We start from the raw sequence: 20,388 nt of genomic DNA on the forward strand, positions 1-20,388 counted from the left end.
TTCTTTTCCATTGATCTGTGTGTCTGTTTTTGTGCCAGTACCACACTGTCTTGATGACCACAGCTTTGTAGTACAGCCTGAAATCTGGCATTGTGATGCCCCCAGATACGGTTTTCTTTTTCAAAATTCCCCTGGCTATTCGGGGTCTTTTCTGATTCCACACAAATCTTAAAATAATTTTTTCTAACTCTCTGAAGAAAGTCCATGGTATTTTGATAGGGATTGCATTAAACGTGTAAATTGCCCTGGGTAACATTGACATTTTCACAATATTAATTCTGCCAATCCATGAGCATGGAAAATTTTTCCGTCTCTTTGTGTCTTCCTCAATTTCTTTCAGAAGTGTTCTATAGTTTTTAGGGTATAGATCCTTTACCTCTTTGGTTAGGTTTATTCCTAGGTATCTTTTTTTTTTTTTAATTTTTATTTATGATAGTCACAGAGAGAGAAAGAGAGAGAGAGGCAGAGACAGGCAGAGGGAGAAGCAGGCTCCATGCACCAGGAGCCCGATGTGGGATTCGATCCCGGGTCTCCAGGATCGCGCCCTGGGCCAAAGGCAGGCGCCAAACCGCTGCGCCACCCAGGGATCCCCTATTCCTAGGTATCTTATGCTTTTGGGTGCAATTGTAAATGGGATTGACTCTTTAATTTCTCTTTCTTCAGTCTCATTCTTAGTGTATAGAAATGCCACTGACTTCTGGGCATTGATTTTGTATCCTGCCACGCTACCAAATTGCTGTATGAGTTTTAGCAATCTTGGGGTGGAGGCTTTTGGGTTTTCTAGGTACAGTATCATGTCATCGGTGAAGAGGGAGAGTTTGACTTCTTCTTTGCCAATTTGAATGCCTTTAATGTCTTTTTGTTGTCTGATTGCTGAGGCTAGGACTTCCAGTACTGTGTTGAATAGCAGTGGTGAGAGTGGACATCCCTGTCCTGTTCCTGATCTTAGGGGAAAGGCTCCCAGTGCTTCCCCATTGAGAATGGTATTTGCTGTGGGCTTTTCGTAGATGGCTTTTAAGATGTTGAGGAATGTTCCCTCTATCCCTACACTCTGAAGAGTTTTGATCAGGAATGGATGCTGTATTTTGTCAAATGCTTTCTCTGCATCTAATGAGAGGATCATATGGTTCTTGGTTTTTCTCTTGCTGATATGATGAATCACATTGATTGTTTTACAAGTGTTGAACCAGCCTTATGTCCCAGGGATAAATCCTACTTGGTCATGGTGAATAATTTTCTTAATGTACTGTTGGATCCTATTGGCTAGTATCTTGTTGAGAATTTTTGCATCCATGTTCATCAGGGATATTGGTCTGTAATTCTCCTTTTTGGTGGGGTCTTTGTCTGGTTTTGGAATTAGGTTATGCTGGCCTCATAGAACGAATTTGGAAGTACTCCATCTCTGTCTTTCCAAACAGCTTTAGTAGAATAGGTATGGTTTCTTCTTTAAACGTTTGATAGAATTCCCCTGGGAATCCATCTGGCCCTGGACTTTTGTGTCTTGGGAGGTTTTTGATGACTGCTTCAATTTCCTCCCTGGTTATTGGCCTGTTCAGGTTTTCTATTTCTTCCTGTTCCAGTTTTGGTAGTTTGTGGCTTTCCAGGAATGCGTCCATTTCTTCTAGATTGCCTAATTTATTGGCGTATAGCTGTTCATAATATGTTTTTAAAATCGTTTGTATTTCCTTGGTGTTGGTAGTGATCTCTCCTTTCTAATTCATGATTTTATTAATTTGAGTCTTCTCTCTCTTCTTTTTAATAAGGCTGGCTAATGGTTTATCTATCTTATTAATTCTTTCAAAGAACCAACTCCTGGTTCTGTTGATCTGTTCCACAGTTCTTCTGGTCTCGATTTCGTTGAGTTCTGCTCGAATCTTTATTAACTCTCTTCTTCTCCTGGGTGTAGGATCTATTTGCTGTTTTTTCTCTAGCTCCTTTATGTATAAGGTTAGCTTTTGTATTTGAGTTCTTTCCAGTTTTTGAATGGATGCTTGTATTGCGGTGTATTTCCCCCTTAGGACTGCTTTTGCTGCATCCCAAAGGTTTTGAACGGTTGTATCTTCATTCTCATTAGTTTCCATGAATCTTTTTAATTCTTCCTTAATTTCCTGGTTGACCCTTTCATCTTTTAGCAGGATGGTCCTTAACCTCCACGTGTTTGAGGTCCTTCCAAACTTCTTATTGTGATTTAGTTCTAATTTCAAGGCATTATGGTCTGAGAATATGCAGGGGACGATCCCAATCTTTTGGTATCGGTTCAGACCCGATTTGTGACCCAGTATGTGGTCTATTCTGGAGAAAGTTTCATGTGCACTTGAGAAGAATGTGTATTCAGTTGAGTTTGGATGTCAAGTTCTGTAGATATCTGTGAAATCCATCTGGTCCAGTGTATCATTTAAAGCTCTCGTTTCTTTGGAGATGTTGTGCTTAGAAGACCTATCAAGTATAGAAAGAGCTAGATTGAAGTCACCAAGTATAAGTGTATTATTATCTAAGTATGTCTTAACTTTGGTTATTAATTGATATATTCGGCAGCTCCCACATTCGGGGCATATATATTGAGGATTGTTAAGTCCTCTTGTTGGATAGATCCTTTAAGTACGATATAGTGTCCGTCTTCATCTCTCACTACAGTCTTCGGGGTAAATTTTAGTTTATCTGAAATTTAAACTACCCCTGCTTTCTTTTGAGGACCATTTGAATGGTAAATGGTTCTCCAACCTTTTATTATCAGGCTGTAGGTGTCTTTCTGTCTAAAATGAGTCTCTTGTAGACAGCAAATAGATGGGTCCTGCTTTTTTATCCAGTCTGAGACCCTGTGCCTTTTGATGGGGTCATTAAGCCCGTTCACGTTCAGAGTTACTATTGAGAGATATGAGTTTAGTGTCACCATGATATCTATTCAGTCCTTGTTTTTGTGGATTGTTCCACTGAACTTCTTCTTAAAGGGGAATTTTAAGAGTCCCCCTTAAAATTTCTTGCAGAGCTGGTTTGGAGGTCACACATTCTTTCAGTTCCTGCCTGTCTTGGAAGCTCTTTATTTCTCCTTCCATTTTGAATGAGAGCCTTGCTGGATAAAGTATTCTTGGTTGCATGTTCTTCTCATTTAGGACCCTGAATATATCCTGCCAGCCCTTTCTGGCCTGCCAGGTCTCTGTGGAGAGGTCTGCTGTTACCCTAATACTCCTCCCCATAAAAGTCAGGGATTTCTTGTCTCTTGCTGCTTTAAGGATCTTCTCTTTATCTTTGGAATTTGCAAGCTTAACTATTAAATGTCGAGGTGTTGAACGGTTTTTATTGATTTTAGGGGGGTATCTCTCTATTTCCTGGATCTGAGTGCCTGTTTCCCTTCCCAGATTAGGAAAGTTTTCAGCTAGGATTTGTTCAAATACATATTCTGGCCCTCTGTCCCTTTCGGCGCCCTCAGGAACCCCATTTAAATGTAGGTTTTTCTTCCTCAGGCTGTCGTTTATTTCCCTTAATCTATCTTCATGGTCTTTTAATTGTTTGTCTCTTTTTTCCTCAGTTTCCCTCTTTGCCATCAACTTGTCTTCTATGTCACTCACTCGTTCTTCCAGCTCGTTAAGCCTCGTTATTAGGACTTCTAGTTTGGATTGCATCTCATTTAATTGATTTTTAATTTCTGCCTGATTAGCTCTAAATTCTGCAGTCATGAAGTCTCTTGAGTCCTTTATGCTTTTTTCTAGAGCCACCAGTAGCTTTATAATAGTGCTTCTGAACTGGCTTTCTGACATTGAATTGTAATCCAGATTTTGTAACTCTGTGGGAGAGAGGACTGTTTCTGATTCTTTCTTTTGAGGTGAGGTTTTCCTTCTAGTCATTTTGCTCAGTGCAGAGTGGCCAAAAGCAAGTTGTATTGGGAAAAGGAGAAAAAGAGAGGAGAGAAAGAAGGAAAGAAAAGAGAAAAGGAAAAAAGGAAGAAAAAAAGAAAAAGAAAGAAAAGGGAAAAAAAAAAGGGTGGGGGAAGGAAACAAATCAAAAGCAAAAAACAACAGCAACAACAACAAAAAACCATGGGGGAGTATCTTCTGATTCTGTATACTTTAAATCCCTTGACTTTCCCTGGAACTTGTCCTTCTAGCTGGTCTTCTGGGGGAGGGGCCTGCTGTGCTGATTTTCAGGTGTTAGCACTTGGGGGAGCTGCTCTGCCCCGGCCTGGTGCAGGGCTCAGTGGGGGTTGTTTACCCCTTGAGGCCCCAGGAGGAACAACTGCAGTGGTGGTGCCCAGCTCTGGAGCCCTGGAGTCAGCTCCCACAGTAACTACAGAGCTCCCCGTCTGCAGGGGCCTGGAGGCTCCCGGGCGGGGCCGCTGATCTGCTCAGCTCGGGGCAGGAGCGTCCTTGCGGTCCTGGGCCCTCCCGGCCTCTGCCTGTCCCCGGGGGGAGGCCGGATCCTGGCTGTGTCCCGGCATCCAGTGCTCCCGGGCCTGCGCTGTTGGATTCCCGCTCCGGCCGGGCAGCCCCCCCCCCCCCCCCCCCCCCCCCCCGCACGGAGCCTTTTCCTCTGCCGGAGCTGCCTTCGAGCTGCTCCCGGAGCTGCGCAGCCCCCTCCGCGGAGCCGCCGCCCGAGCCCCTCCGAGCTGCTCCGGGTCCCGCCGAGCGCTGCAGCCCTTAGGGAGCTCGGGGCGCTCTCCCGGGGCGCAGGTGCCTGTTAGTGTCCCTGGGAGCCCGACGGCATCCCCGCCCTCCTGGGTCCTGCTCCACCTCCCTGCGAGCCCCTTTCCGCGGGGAAGGTTGGTGCAGCTCCTGCTCCTCCGGGACGGGGCTCTCCTGTCCTGGGGACACTCGCCCCGGCCTCAGCCCGGCTCCTCGCGGGCCCCTCCCCCTTGGAGGCCTTTTGCTTCTTTATTTCTTTTTCCCCGTCTTCCTACCTTGATAGAAGCGCTAACTCTTCTCACTGTAGCGTTCCAGCTGGTCTCTCTTTAAATCTCAGGCCGAATTCATAGATTTTCAGGATAATTTGAAGGTTATCTAGGTAATTTGGTGGGGACAGGTGACTTGGAGACCCTGCTCTTCCGCCATCTTGCCCCTCCTCTTCCAGCAATTTTCAACTAGGTGCTCTGATTGATCTTCATACTGGATAAATTACACATATATATATATATTTTTAAATATTTGTTTATTCATGAGAGACACAGAGAGAGAGGCAGAAACATCAGTAGAGGGAGAAGCAGGCTCCCCTGTGGGGAGCCCTATATAGGACTTGATCCCGGAATTCCAGGATCATGTCCTGAACCGAAGGCAGGTGCTCAGCTGCTGAGCCAGCCACCCAGGTGCCCCTACTTATATATATTTTAAAGATTCTGTTTTTTAGTAATCTCTATACCTAATGTGGAGCTTGAACTTACAACCCTGAGATCAAGAGTTGCATGTTCTGCTGACTGAGCCAGTCAGACACCCCATGATAAATTATATATTTTTAAAAAATTAATAAATATGTAAAATCTACTCCGGCCAGAAGCTAAGTAAAAATAGGAAGTAGAGCCCTGGAGTTAGGGCATTTACTGAACCTGGTGACCATGAGCTTTGGTTTTCTTAGCGAAGTAAAGTACAAAAGACAAAGCCTTGGGCTCATATAAACAGAGGAATCACTGCCTAAAGCTGAGACCCTAAATGGGAAATTAGTCATAAAATTGCCCACCACTTACTCCAAGAGTACAAAGAAAAGTTGATCTGGCTTGAGCAAGCCTTGTTGCTAACTGGAGGAGAAAATAGTTTCTAAAAATTTACAACAGTCAACTGACCCTCACACTTACTCCCAGACTCATTTTATAGTTCCTACTTGGTCCCAGAAAGCTAAATACAGAAAACTTAGCTTAAATGGGTCCCAGATTGGTGGTGCGTTAGATGCCTGTCAGAAGCAAATGCAAATCTACTTTGGATGATTCACATTCAGACCAGGTCTCAGTAGAGTCCCATGAAAAAAGTTACAAGAAATACTGGCTCATAGTGAAAAATTAAAAATTCCACAAAGGAACAAAATAGAAGGAGCTAGGCAAAACAACAGATAAAAGTCAAACCTATTAAGAATGCTGAAAGAAATTAACAGCAAATTTGACACAACTGAGAAGGGAAAAGATGAGCTAAAAGAGAGATGTGGCAAAATTATCCAAATGCAAAATTGGACCTTAAAACATAGGAGAGGTGAAGGATGGAGTAATAAAGTCTAATTTTAATCCAACAAGAATTCCTAGAGAAAAAGAATGAGGCAGACATAATATTTGAATAGATAATTACAAATTTCAGAAATTGTGAAAACTATACTAAACCTCAGATCTGGAAAGTCCACAAAATCCCATTTAGAATAAATAAAAAGAAATCCACCCCAAGGTACACCATAATGATATCAGAGGCAGAGAGAAAAATCTTAAAACAGGCGGAGAGATAAGATTACATTAATTTTGAAGAAATAATAGTTAAACCAGTAGTTCTCAACAACAATAGGAGCCAGCAAACAGTGGACCACTATCTTCAGTGCTCTAGAGTAAATAACTATTAACTTAGAAGAATTATATATCCAGTACAAAGATCTTTCCAGAATGAGGGAAAAATAGAACTGTTTCAGACAAATAGAAATTGGAAGATTTTGGGACGCCTGGGTGGCTCAGTGGTTGGGTGTCTGCCTTTGGCTCAGGGCATGATCCTGGGGTCCTGGAATCGAGTCCCACATCGGGCTCCTTGCAGGGAGTGAGCTTCTCCCTCTGCCTGTGTGTCTGCCTCTCTCTCTATTCTCTCATGAATAAATAAATAAAATCTTTTTAAAAAAATAAATAAATAAAAAATAAAAAAAAGAAAGAAATTGGGAGATTTTGTCACCAAGAGGCCCTCACTAAAGGAAATATTAAAGGAAGAAGCATAGAAGTCACATAGGCAGAAGGAGAATGACCCAAGATAGATCTAAAAGGAGAGAATGAATGGTGGATTCATAAACTAGGAAAGCACGTGCCAATATAGATCAAATATCATTAATTAAAACAATAATAATAATAATGATTGGTGTAAAAAAAATAATGATTGGTGTATTGGGCTGGAAAAGACAGAACTCCCCACAAATACTTAGTAGTTAAAAAGGGAAAGATAGTCATCTTTATCATTGGAGAAACTTGGCAGGCATTCCCTTCTGTATTTGACATTCTGTGTCTCTAATTGACACAACCAGTAGTGAGACCAATCAGCATCATAGAACTTCTTTTTTTATTGTTGTTTTTGTTGTTTGCTTTTAAAAAGCCTTTAAATATATTTATTTCTCTGGTTTGTAGTTTATAGTGAACATGTTTTAAGCCACTCTGGAAAACTGTGTGGAGGTTCCTCAAAGAGTTAAAAATAGACCTGCCCTACGACCCAGCAATTGCACTGTTGGGGATTTACCCCAAAGATTCAGATGCAATCAAATGCCAGGACACCTGCACCCCGATGTTTAGAGCAGCAATGTCCACAATAGCCAGACTGTGGAAGGAGCCTCGGTGTCTATTGAAAGATGAATGGATAAAGAAGATGTGGTTTATGTATACAATGGAATATTCCTCAGCCATTAGAAATGACAAATACCCACCATTTGCTTCAACGTGGATGGAACTGGAGGGTATTATGCTGAGTGAAATAAGTCAATCGGAGAAGGACAAACATTATATGGTCTCATTCATTTGGGGAATATAAATAATAGTGAAAGGGAATAGAAGGGAAGGGAGAAGAAATGTGTGGGAAATATCAGAAAGGGAGACAGAACATGAAGACTCCTAACTCTGGGAAATGAACTAGGGGTGGTGGAAGGGGAGGAGGGCGGGGGGTTGGGGTGAATGGGTGACGGGCACTGAGGGGGGCACTTGACGAGATGAGCACTGGGTGTTATTCTATATGTTGGCAAATTGAACACCAATAAAAAATAAATTTATTATTAAAAAAATTTTAAAAAAGAACATGTTTTAAGTTTTTTATTTTAACTCCAGTATAGTTACCATACAGTGTTAGATTAGTTTCAGGTGCATAGTGTAGTGATCCAGCACTTCCATACAATGCCTAGTGCTCATCACAGCAAGTGCATTCCTTAATCCCCATCACCTATTTCACCCACCTCCCTTCTGGTAACATCAGTTTGTTCTCAGTAGTTAAGTGTCTGTTTGTTAGACTTTTTAAGTAGTTTGGCTATTGTAAATAATACTGCAGTAAATATAGGGGTGCATGTATCCTTTCGAATTAGTCTTTTTCCACTTTTGGGGTAAATAGTAATGTGATTACTGGATCATAGAGTAGTTCTATTTTTAACTTTTTGAGGGACCTCCATCCTGTTTTCCAGAGTGGCTGGATTCTCACTGGCAGTGTACAAGGGTTCTTTTTTCTCCATATCCTTGCCAGCACTTTTTGTTCCTTACGATTTTAATTTTAGCTATTCTGACAGGTATGCATTGATATCTCATTATAGTTTTAGTTAGCATTTCCCTAATGGTGAGTGGTGTTGAACATCTTTTCATGTGTCTGTTGGCCATCAGGATGTCGTCTTTGGAGAAATGACTGTTCAACATTATATAACTTCTAATATGTTGTACTGAGATCACAACATCACTTTTCTGGTATTCCTGCCGAGAAGGCATGATCCAGATCTTTTTTTTTTTTTTTTAAGATTTATTTATTTATTTATTTATGATAGACATAGAGAGAGAGAGACAGAGACACAGGCAGAGGGAGAAGCAGGCTCCATGCCGGGAGGCCGACGTGGGACTCGATCCCGGGACTCCAGGATCATACCCTGGGCCAAAGGCAGGCGCCAAACCGCTGAGCCACCCAGGGATCCCAGCATGATCCAGATCTAATCATGAGATATCATCATGCAGACCCACACTGAGGGACATACTATTCAAAAATATCAAAATATTGATATCACCAAAAACAAACAAACAAACTAACTAAAAAAAGAGCAAAGACCTCTTGAGATTAAAGGAGGCTAATGAAACTGGCAACTAAATGGAGTATATGAACTCAGACTGGATCCTGGACTATAAAAATCTCTCCCTCACCTCTGTGCAGAAATTGATTAGCTCAATCAAAAAAAATTGAATTAAATCTGTAAGGTAATAGAGCTGTATCATTGCTAATTTTCTAATTTTCTTCATGATATTATAGTTATATAAGATAATGTCTTTGGTTTTTAGGAAATGCAAACTAAAATATTTAGGACTAAAATGGCATCATGCTTGGAACTTTCAAAGGTTTTTTTTTTTTTTCTCCCACTCTACTCTCAAAGGTTCTAAAAATTAATGTGTATGTGCACATATGTGAAAGAGAATGATACAAGCAAGTGTGGTAAAATGTTAATATTTAGGGAATTTGGGTGAAGGGACTTCTTTGTACTGCTCTTGTAACTTTTCTGTTAGTCTAAAACTAGCTCAGAAGAAAAAGTTAAAAAAATAAAGTAAATCATCAGCCCCTGCTCCCCCTAAAATCATAGAACTAGATTACTAGATAACAACTGGATAACTGGTTTAGGAATACAGCTCTATGCTTTTTAAATAAGCATTCCTAAAACATAAAGGTATAGAAAGTTTGATAATAAAAAGTTTAGAAAAGATATACCATAATCGCTACAAAAAAACCTAGCAGACCCTGTATTGATGTTGAACAAAATAAAGTTTGGGGCCAAAAGCAGCAGTAGAGATAAATAGAGTAGTATATAATGATAGAGATTATATTCACCAGGAAGATGTAATGGTTCTAAACTTTAATGTACTTAATGGCATAGACTTAAAATATATAAAGCAAAAACCAACAGATACTACAAGAAAAAATTGATCTATCATAGTGGGAGATTATTGACTTCTCTCAGATAAAAAGAGATAGAAATCAGTAAAGTTACAGAAAATCTGAACAAAAAAGTTTACAGCTGTGATATAATAGTAAAGTAATGCCATTAACATAGAGTATGTTAATTTTATTTTATTATTTATTTATTCCTGAGAGACACAGAGAGAGAGAGGCAGAGACATAGGCATAGGGAGAAAGAAGCAGGCTTCCTGCGGGGAGCCCAATGTGGAACTCGATCATCCCAGGACCCTAGAATTATAACCTGAGTCAAAGACAGACGCTCAATCACTGAGCCACCCAGGTTCCCCAAATAGAGTATGTTTAGAGAGTACTGATCCACTTCTAAATGATGTCAAATCATTCATATTTACATGAATGAAATTAGCTGCTTATTTAAGAGAGTTGTGACATGCTGTTGGTAATGGTGCTGATTTATATCTGAAGTGATCATTTGGGAAGAGGTGAGATGAAGGAAGGAAGAATTTCCTCAATGGAAAAGGTCAGGAGGTGAGGGTGTCAGGGCACCCAGGTTCTAATGACAACACTGACATAAATTGGTCATGTGATGTTTCAAATCCAAGCTCTCCTCTTGGATTTCAGTCAGAGATAGCAATGTTCATCCTGCCTGTTCCCCAGGAATGTCATCAGATTCAATTGAAATATGTGAATGAAGATGTTAAAAAATGTAATGTACTCATGTGGATTAAATTAAACAAGTATTTGTTGAATGTCTACTCAATGCAAGGCCTATGGAAGACATTATAGGGAATAGAGATATGTAAGTCATTAAACAGATTCTTTTTTTTTTTTTTACACATTTTATTTATTTATTTGAGGAAGAGGATGCAAGCAGGGAAGGGTAGAGGGGGAGGGAGAAAGAATCTGAAACAGACTCTGCACTGAGCAGGAGCCCAACATGGAGCTTTATCCCATAACTGTGAGATTATGACCTGAGCTGAAACCAAGAATCAGCTGCTTAACCAACTGAGCCACTCAGGCATCCCCATTAAAGAGATTCTAATCTAAGAAGTCATGCAAATAGCTATGAAGTTATCTCTTTCAAACTCTTCAGTGGCTTCCCTTTGCTCTCAGGATGAAGACCAGCCATGGTATATCCCCTGCCTGTCTCTGTGGCTTCATCTCAGATATTTTCTCCCTCACTCAGCTTTAGTCTCTTATACTACTAGCTTCACTCCCACCACAGGACTTGTATACCAGTTGTTCCCTCAGCTTGAAGACCCTTTCTTCCCCTTTCACTGAGTTAATACCTTCCTATCCTTCAGATCTCAGCTCTGTTTCTCAAGGCAACTGGCCCCTGACTCCTGAATAGGGCACACTCCTTTCACATGGAATCAGAGTATAGCTCCTTTTTTCTTTGCAGTAATTTTACAGGTTAGGGAACAGTCATTTGATTAATATCCATTTCCTCTAGTTACTATAAGTTCTAGGCAGATAGGGGCCATGTCTGGTTTTATTTACTGGCATATCATAGGCATTCAGTAAATACTTGTTGACAAGCTGACAGATACTCTGATCAACTGACTGAATGAAGGAGCCTAAAGACAGATTAAAAACAAATACAGTGAAGAGACAAAGGAAGATGTAGCTTGTGAAATGAGCCCTAGAAGAGATTATAAAATGCTGCCTGGATGTTAGTCTAATGGACAATTATGATTATGATCACCGACCACTTCACATGAGCACTGTGTTAGTTATAACAAAGAAATTTCTGGGTTTTGTTACCTCTTTGTTAGTATTTTTTAGTAAATTTAGGAAATATTTGATTGATTTGGCCAAAAGAAATAACCCACTCTCTTTTTGTCAGCCCAAGCATGAACCCCTCAGCATCTTCTCTGATCTTATGGGAGTGGACTATGAGGAGATGTGTCACTGGCTCTGCCATCGGAAACTGGCTACCGCCACAGAGACATATATCAAACCAATCTCTAAGCTGCAGGCCACGAATGCCCGTGATGCTTTAGCCAAGCACATTTATGCCAAGCTGTTTAACTGGATTGTAGATCATGTCAATCAGGCCCTCCATTCAGCTGTCAAACAGCACTCTTTTATTGGAGTGCTGGACATATACGGGTAAGTGTATTTGGCTTAGTGTTCTGCCATAGAGCATTTCTTTCTAGAGATTATCTAGTAACTCTAAATGTGTATTAGATTCTTTCTCCTACTGGTGAAGACAAAAGAAAACTAGGAGAGCATTTCTAAAAACCTTATTTTGTTTGCTAGTTGCTTTTTCTGGGTGCCCACTTGAACTGTTAATACCTTTCATATACATTTGTGTGTGTGTGTGTGTGTTTTAAGATTTTATTCATGAGAGATAGAGAGAGACAGAGACACAGGCAGAGGGAGAAACAGGCTCCATGCAGGAAGCCTAACTCAGGACTCGATCCCGGGACTCCAGGATCACGCCCTGGGCCGAAGGTGGCACTAAACCGCTGAGCCCCTACATTTGTTTTTTGATGTCTAATTTTTTATTGTTTAGTGTTTTTTTTTTAAAGATTTTATTTATCCATTTATGAGAGACAGAGAGAGGGGCAGAGACAGAGGCAGAGGGAGAAGCAGGCTCCTTTTGAATACAGGGAGCCCGATGCGGGACTCAACCCTGGGCCTCTAAGATCACGCCCTGGGCCGAAGGTGGCGCTAAACTGCTGAGCCACCTGAGCTGCCCTATTGTTTAGTTTTTCAAAAGAACCTGTTTGATCTCTGTTCTCTGTTCCCTGTTATGTGAATGTAGACACTGTGAATCTGTAAATTGACAAGATCAATAGCTTTATCATAATTCGATTGTTCCCCACTTGGAGATGAATTGGCTCTCAAAAACTCATACTGTTGAACACATCTTTAAAGAGCCTTAAAAAAAACCTTTCTGCTATGTGGTTGATGCCTATCTGCTGGATACAGATTCCATGTAACTGACTTACAAACCTTTACCTTCACTGATGTGGAGAGTTTCACAATGTTGGGAAATTTCTTCTCTCTCTCTCTCTCTCTCTCTTTCTTTCCCTTTTTCTAATAGGCACATTTTGAATATTTAAAAAAGCTATTTGTTTCTTTTTCTCCTCTTCACATATTGTTTTTGGTTTTACAGATTTGAAACATTTGAGATAAATAGTTTTGAACAGTTTTGCATAAATTATGCAAATGAAAAACTACAGCAACAATTCAATATGGTAAGACTTTTCTTTCTTAACTAATATTCTACTGTAAATTATTCTTTTGAATTCCTACACTGTGTTTAAAGTCTGGTTTCTGAAATGAGGTTGTAAATTGCAATAATTGTCTAGGCTTTAGAACAACTGAGCTGTTGAGGAACTTAAAATTAATAAATTAATGCAATATTAAAGAAGTGATTATGACCCAGAAAAGATTCAAGATGATCTTCAGATTACAGTCTGAAAATAGTAAAAACTCAGTCGAAGTAAGTTGAGTGATGGAAGCAGGAAGTGTGATGGGTAGTAACATAGTCAGTATGAAGTTTTGAGCTTAGGATATCCTTCAGTGTATTGTCCCTGTGGAGTTAAGACTGTCTTAACTCACTTGCTGTATTAGCAAGATGCCAGCATGAAAAATCAGAACACATACTCTTTTCTGCATATTTTATTTACATATTCTTTTACAGATTCTGTTTTCAATAGACTGAGACATTCACCATGACAATGGCAATGGGCATATTTTGAGAATGGCTCTTGTGAAGTAATAATATATCTTCAAATGTTCTCGTGGTATTGGGGGGTTTCAAGATATTTAAAAACGAGAGGCAGTAGATTACAATAGTGAGGAACACAGACCTTCAAAAGTAAACTTAGATTGGAATCCCATTCTGCATTGAATATTCAGGGGACCTTGGACAGGTTAATTGGCTTTCCTGGGCTTTAGTCTCTTCATCTGTATAATGGGGGTAATGATTGTACCTTCTGCATATGGTTGTATACAGTAAATGAGTTAGAGTATGTAAAGTGCCAGGCACAGTTCTAAGTGCAAGATTTGGGATGGTTGTTAGTACTGATGGAAGAGGATATTAAAAATAAGTCACCCAAAAAACAAAACAAAAAAGTCACCCATAGGAATTGAAGATGGAAGAGAAGAGAGCTAGCTGAAGGATAGGAAAAGAGCCCTTAGTATCCTCATCTTAATAAGAGAGAGGTCAGGTGGCATGGTTAATGATAAAGAAATAGAAGTTTAAAGGTATAGTTTTAAGTTACAAAATTAGTAAAAATCAAAAGAAGAACCAAAAGTAATAATATTGGGAGGAAAGCAGAAGGGCAGTGGAGAGGTGGTATATATGAATTTAGCCTCATCTGTCTCATCAAGAAATCAATAGATGATGTTTCCAATGGACAAATTTAAAAAACGGGAAGTACACATATTCTTTAGAGGTAAGTATTAGTAAGAAATAATTAAGGAAGTTAAAAATGGTTTCCTCCAGAGAGTGAGACTGGATTGAAGGATGGGACAAGGGATTGTTGCTTGTCATTATCAAACATTTGACTGATTGATTTAAAAAAAAATACTGCATATACTCTGATGAAAATTTGAACCGTCTGTATTTAGCAAGTTAAGTTACTTAACACAGTGAAATAATGCAGAGGTGATCTTCAAACCTTAGCCTTATGACTATTTCCATAAAAATGTGATTGTTCTGTTTTTCATCTTTGCATAAGAAACATAAATAGAATCTTGTCTCACATTTAGATCTTTCATCCATTTTGAGTTTATCTTTGTGTAGGGTGTAAGAGAATGGTGTAGTTTCATGCTTCTGCATGTGGATGTCCAATTTTCCCAGCACCATTTATTGAAGAGACTGTCTTTTTTCCAGTGGATAGTCTTTCCTGCTTTGTCGAATATTAGTTGACCATAAAGTTGAGGGTCCACTTCTGGATTCTCTATTCTGTTCCATTGATCTGTGTGTCTGTTTCCACACTGTCTTGATGACCACAGCTTTGTAGTACAACCTGAAATCTGGCATTGTGATGCCCCCAGCTATGGTTTTCTTTTTTAAAATTCCCCTGGCTGGGGATCCCTGGGTGGCTCAACGGTTTGGTGCCTGCCTTTGGCTCAGGGCGTGATCCTGGAGTCCTGGGATCGAGTCCTGCATCGGGCTCCCGGCATGGAGCCTGCTTTTCCCTCTGCCTGTGTCTCTGCCTCTCTCTCTCTCTCTCTCACACTCTCTGTCTCATAAATAAATAAATAAATCTTTAAAAAAATGAAATAAAATTCCCCTGGCTATTCAGGGTCTTTTCTGATTCCACACTAATCTTAAAATAATTTGTTCCAACTCTCTGAAGAAAGTCCATGGTATTTTGATAGAGATTGCATTAAACGTGTAAATTGCCCTGGGTGGAAGGAGCCTCGGTGTCCATCGAAATATGAATGGATAAAGAAGATGTGGTTTATGTATACAATGGAATATTACTCAGCCATTAGAAACAACAAATACCCACCATTTGCTTCGATGTGGATGGAACTGGAGGGTATTATGCTGAGTGAAATAAGTCAATCGGAGAAGGACAAACATTATATGGTCTCATTCATTTGGGGAATATAAAAAATAGTGAAAGGGGATAAAGGGGAATGGAGAAAGAATAAGTGGGAAATATCAGGGAGGAAGACAGAACATGAGAGACTCCTTACTCTGGGAAACGAACTAGAGGTGGTGGAAAGGGAGGTGGGCGGGGGTGGGGGTGACTGGGTGACGGGCACTAAGGGGGGCACTTGATGGGATGAACACTGGGTGTTATTCTATATGTTGGCAAATTGAACACCAATAAAAAATAAATTTATAATGAAAAAATAAATTTAAATTAAAAAAAGAAACATAAATAAAAACCTATCAGAGATTAAATTAAGCATTATCTTTTCTCAAGGCTTTACTGAGTTTCTTAATACTTTAATCAGAGCCACAACCTGAGCTCTTTCCGAGTACATTTTGGCACAACATGACTACCAATATAAGGAACCATCACTGGCCTCATTAGGGACTTGCTAATTTGTCTATTTTATAAGGACCCCATGTTTCTGCATGTGTGTTTCTGATTCTCTTGTTTCTCTTTCCCTCTGTCTCTTTCCATCTGTTTCTCCTCTCTGTCTCTGTCTCGGTCTCTGTCTCTCTCTACACACAAACACACACACACACACACACACACACACACACACACACTATACTGCATCTTATCTTCTCTCTGCACAGTGTTTGTTCCCTCTTACTGTCATATGGCTTATTCTTCCCTTCTATTCTGTATATATTTTCTCAAGGTTTCAACTTTCTCACTCACTTCAAGCTTCCTATGAACGCAGCAGTGGTTAGCTTGCTCCTCTCATCCCCTTAATTTGCTTTGAAATCCCCATTCATCTTGACTTCTTTTGGCTTCAGCTTGCACTATTAATTGCCCATTTCCAAATTCTTCCACCTGAGAAAGAGAATCATAACTTTGTTCACTTTTCTCTCAGATATCTCTAGCAGTTTACCAGCTATGACTAGGAACATGGGGTCTTATAGTAAAGAGCTTGGCTGCTCTGGGCCAGTCCCTTGGCAGGGTTTATGGGTGGGGCAGTGGGTATGATCAAAATGGTTATTGGCATGTTTAGTGCTTGGAGGCATTATAGATTGGCCAAGGATCTCTAGCCATGTTGAACCTTGTGCCCACATTGTCTTTTTGACAATTAAGTATCCAGAATTTTTGAGGCCTCGTGGACTTTCCCCACCTAGGCATAGAAATGTGTGTAAGAATCAAGCCCATGTAAAATCTGGGCCAGTGTTTCTGTTGTCAGTGACTGCATATAAATTATTAAATTAAAAAAAGACAAGGCTCATTGTTTTGTAAAATATTGGTGCCATCAGGCAAGGCATCCTGCTGACACATGGTGCCCTATTTGCCTTCTCATTCATCAAGAGAGCAGAATAAATTTGCTTTCTGGTTAGCATGATATAAATATTCATGTGGGTGACCCTTTTGTTTGTTTGTTTTTAATTATTAAAGCTTATTGCAGCTGGTAAATGCTGCAAATGAGCCAAGAGGGGCATTATAATAAGTACAGAATAAAGTGAGAAAGTTCCAGGTGCACAAGGAGAATATGTATCAGAAATCTTGGTGACACCTAAGTTTCATGGGGCTTGGGGTCCTAGAAAATATGAGTTGTCTGGTCATAGAGAGAGCTGTTCTTTCCAGAAAAAGCATCAAAATGTGTGAGAGAACAAGGACACACAAGAGACAAAGGAAAGCAGAAATCCCCAAGAACAATGAGTAGAGGTCATTAACATCTTGTGGAGACAAGAAGTTGTGGGTTGCTCCATTGGCTGGGCAGCCTGAAGCAAGAACTGTATCAGTGGTTGGATTGCCCTTCTGCCTAGAGTAACTTGAAATCCATTCATCTGCAGAGCTGATATCATACAGTCTTTCCTCTGGGAAGCTTTCCCTCACCACCATATATCTAAACTTCATGAGGACTCTTGCTCTCATAGCTTGCATTATTTTCCTCTGTAACATTACTACAGTTTGTGATTATTTTATTTCTGTCTGTTTTTCCCATTAGTCTCCAAACTGCATGCAGGCAGAACCCATGTCTAGTTTGTTAATGGTATGCAGTGACTGGCACATAGTAGACAGGTGATACATATTTTTGCATAAATGAGTGAATGGAGATTAGAAGCAATGGTGAGGATGGTGGTAGAAGCATTTAGCAGAAAGAGCAGTGAATTGATATTTCTTGCAGCTACTTGTAGCATTGGATGAAGAATTCAGAAAATTGAGCCAAAGATTCCCTGACTATGGAAGATAATGGAAGCAGACATAAAACACTGTTATCTAATTCTGAGGCACGTGAACTTCCAACATCACTGTCCCTTAAGAGAATTATTTTTGCTATGCTGTAAGCATCACCCAGTTTGGTTCAGTGGTCCAGGGTGCATCTGCTCTGCATAGTTGTTCAAGGCCAGCTAAGGCATCGTTAGCAGCACTGTGCAATAATCTGAGGCCAAAAAGTATATAGTGCAGTGTTAGATGTATACATAAAAAAATATAAAATACTGCTACATTTGTCAGTTGTCTAACGCATGCATCTACATACTTAGATTTACTTGTTTACCAACAATCCTGTATAGCTGAGGTTTTACTATCTGTGGTTTTTATTTGCTTCTTATATTATTCTCCATGTGTAAATCATGTTTCTCCCACAAGATTATGGTTGCTGAATGCCATGGACTATCTCAAATTATGTTCATATCCTCTTAGAAAATCTAAGTTGTTTTCTATAAATGTTGTTTCTTGACTAACATTACTTGTACTGTTCAATAATGCCAGCTCTTTTTTGTCTTTTTCATTTCAGCATGTCTTCAAATTAGAACAAGAAGAATATATGAAAGAACAAATTCCATGGACACTCATAGATTTTTATGATAATCAGCCTTGCATTAATCTTATAGAATCTAAACTGGGCATTTTAGATTTGCTGGATGAAGAATGCAAGGTAAATATGATTTTCAGATGTACCTAGTCTATCAAAAGAGCTATGTCAAGGTCAGAAGGTTAGTGGATTCAAGTAGAGATTCATTAGTATACCATGAAGTGCCATTGTGGCAATAAGTGATAGGTCACCCCACTTGCATTCCAAAGGGTCACTAGACCCAAAGGCTTCCAAATACAATTGAAAGCTGGAGAATTTTGAGGCACCTGTGCTGCTCAGTTAGTTGAGTGGCTGACTCTTGATTTTGGCTCAGGTCATAATCTCAGGGTCCTGGGATTGAGTCTCAAGTCAGGCTTGACGCTCAGCGGGGAGTCTACTTGAGGATTCTCTCCCTCTCTCTGCCCCTCCCCCCACTCGTACTCTCCTCTCTCTAAAATAAGTAAATAAATATATCTTTTTTAAAAAAAAATTAAAAAGAAACTTGGAGAATTTCCTTTCTTTTTTCACCTGCTTCTAAGTTATGTGAAAAATTGATATTAGACACAACTACCACCAGTCTTAGCTACTTTTGTTATCAATATGTTTGTATTTGGTACTTTTTTTTTGTTCAGTGGTATGACATATTTAAAGATATGCAAGAAATCATACAAGATATATTTTGAATAATAGTCCTAAATATAATTTTTAAATTGACTGCTTATTCTTTATTACTAATATATCTGGTAGAAAGGGAATTTTAGCTTTAATATTTGAAGACACAGCATGTTGAGAAAATAATGGATATCCAGCTTTACTGCTGAGTGATCTTAGACAAATAACCTATCTTTTTTCTTAACTCTTTAGTTTATATGCCATAAATTACAACTTACCATAGACTGATCCTCCTAAGCATCCAGATTTCCTACAACATTAAGAATGAGTGTAATGTTCAGTTTCGCTTGAAATTATATACAAATGCAATTCAAATAAAAAATGGGATACTGCTTTTTACCTATCAGATAGGCAAGGTTTTTTTGTTTTTTGGTTTTTGGCTTTTGGTTTTTGTTTTTAAGATTTTACTTATTTTGAGAAAGAGAGAGAGAGAAGTGCCCATGTGAATGGGAGGACAAGCAGAGGGAGAGGAAGAGAATTTCAAGAGACTCCACACTGAATGTGGAGCACAAGTGGGTCAATCCCAGGACCCTGGGATCATGACATCATGACCTAAGCCAAAAGTCAAGAGTTGGCATTTAACTGACTGAGCCACCACACACCACAGATAGGTAAGGTTAAATTTGATAATACCACTCATTGATAGTAGGGTGTGAGTTAATACAACATATTTTGAGGAGATTTGACAATATTTATCAAATTTGTAACCACAGGTACCTTTGGACCTAACAATGGTGAACTGCTGGAGTTCACCCTATGAATATACTTGCAAAAGTATCCAAGGTATATATGTAAAAGAAGCCTTTGTGACCATTTTTATAAGAACAAAAAATGAGTAACAGCTTAATAGCCATAAATACAAGACTGCTACTATTTAAAAAAATGCAAGGAGCTTACAGAATGATTCTACTTGTGTTCATACCTCTAGACAGAAAGATAAAAAAGTTGGTGGAAATGGTGAAAGGAGATTACTCTTTATTTATTTAAAAAAAATATTTTCTTTATTTGAGTGACAGAGTGAGTGAGTACAAGTCAGAGGCAGAGGCAGAGAGAGAGGGAGAAGCAGACTCTGCTGAGCAGGGAACCCAATGTGGGGCTTGACCCCAGAACCCCATGATCATGACCTGAGCCAAAGGCAGATGCTTAAACAACTGAGCCACCCAGGTGCCCCTACTCTTCATTTTAAACCTTTCTGAATTATATAAATATTTCATTCTCTGCAGATGTTACCTTTATTTAACAAATTTTTTAAAATATGTGATATGTAGCACCTGGCAAGGTCAGTAGAGCATGTGATTCTTGATCTCGGGAGTCATGAGTTCAAGCCCCATATTGGGCACATAGCTTACCTAGAAAAAAAATACATGACATCATGATAGTTCATTTTTTGTTTGCGAGGCTCTTGTTTTAAAAACAGAATATTTATTTGATGATTCCTGGTATAGGCAGATTGAGTTGCCCAAAGATTGGGTTGAGTCACCCATGAGAAGGTCTCAATCATTGCTTT

At 39.5% G+C, this 20,388-nt stretch overlaps 1 protein-coding gene across 8 annotated transcripts in view; it reads left to right on the top strand.

Annotated features, from left to right (window-relative positions):
* The window catches only part of MYO5A (myosin VA), a 198,999-nt gene that overhangs the window by 99,882 nt on the left and 78,729 nt on the right, over positions 1-20,388 (top strand). For all 8 annotated transcript variants that reach the window (XM_041743414.1, XM_041743415.1, XM_041743416.1 and 5 more), the window contains 3 exons: positions 11,641-11,906; positions 12,919-13,000; positions 18,153-18,293. In XM_041743414.1, coding sequence (XP_041599348.1) covers positions 11,641-11,906; positions 12,919-13,000; positions 18,153-18,293 — 489 coding nt within the window. The remainder of the gene's footprint in view (positions 1-11,640; positions 11,907-12,918; positions 13,001-18,152; positions 18,294-20,388) is intronic.

This window comes from Vulpes lagopus, chromosome 2 (assembly GCF_018345385.1).
Source record: "Vulpes lagopus strain Blue_001 chromosome 2, ASM1834538v1, whole genome shotgun sequence".
Taxonomy (NCBI): Eukaryota; Metazoa; Chordata; class Mammalia; order Carnivora; family Canidae; genus Vulpes; species Vulpes lagopus.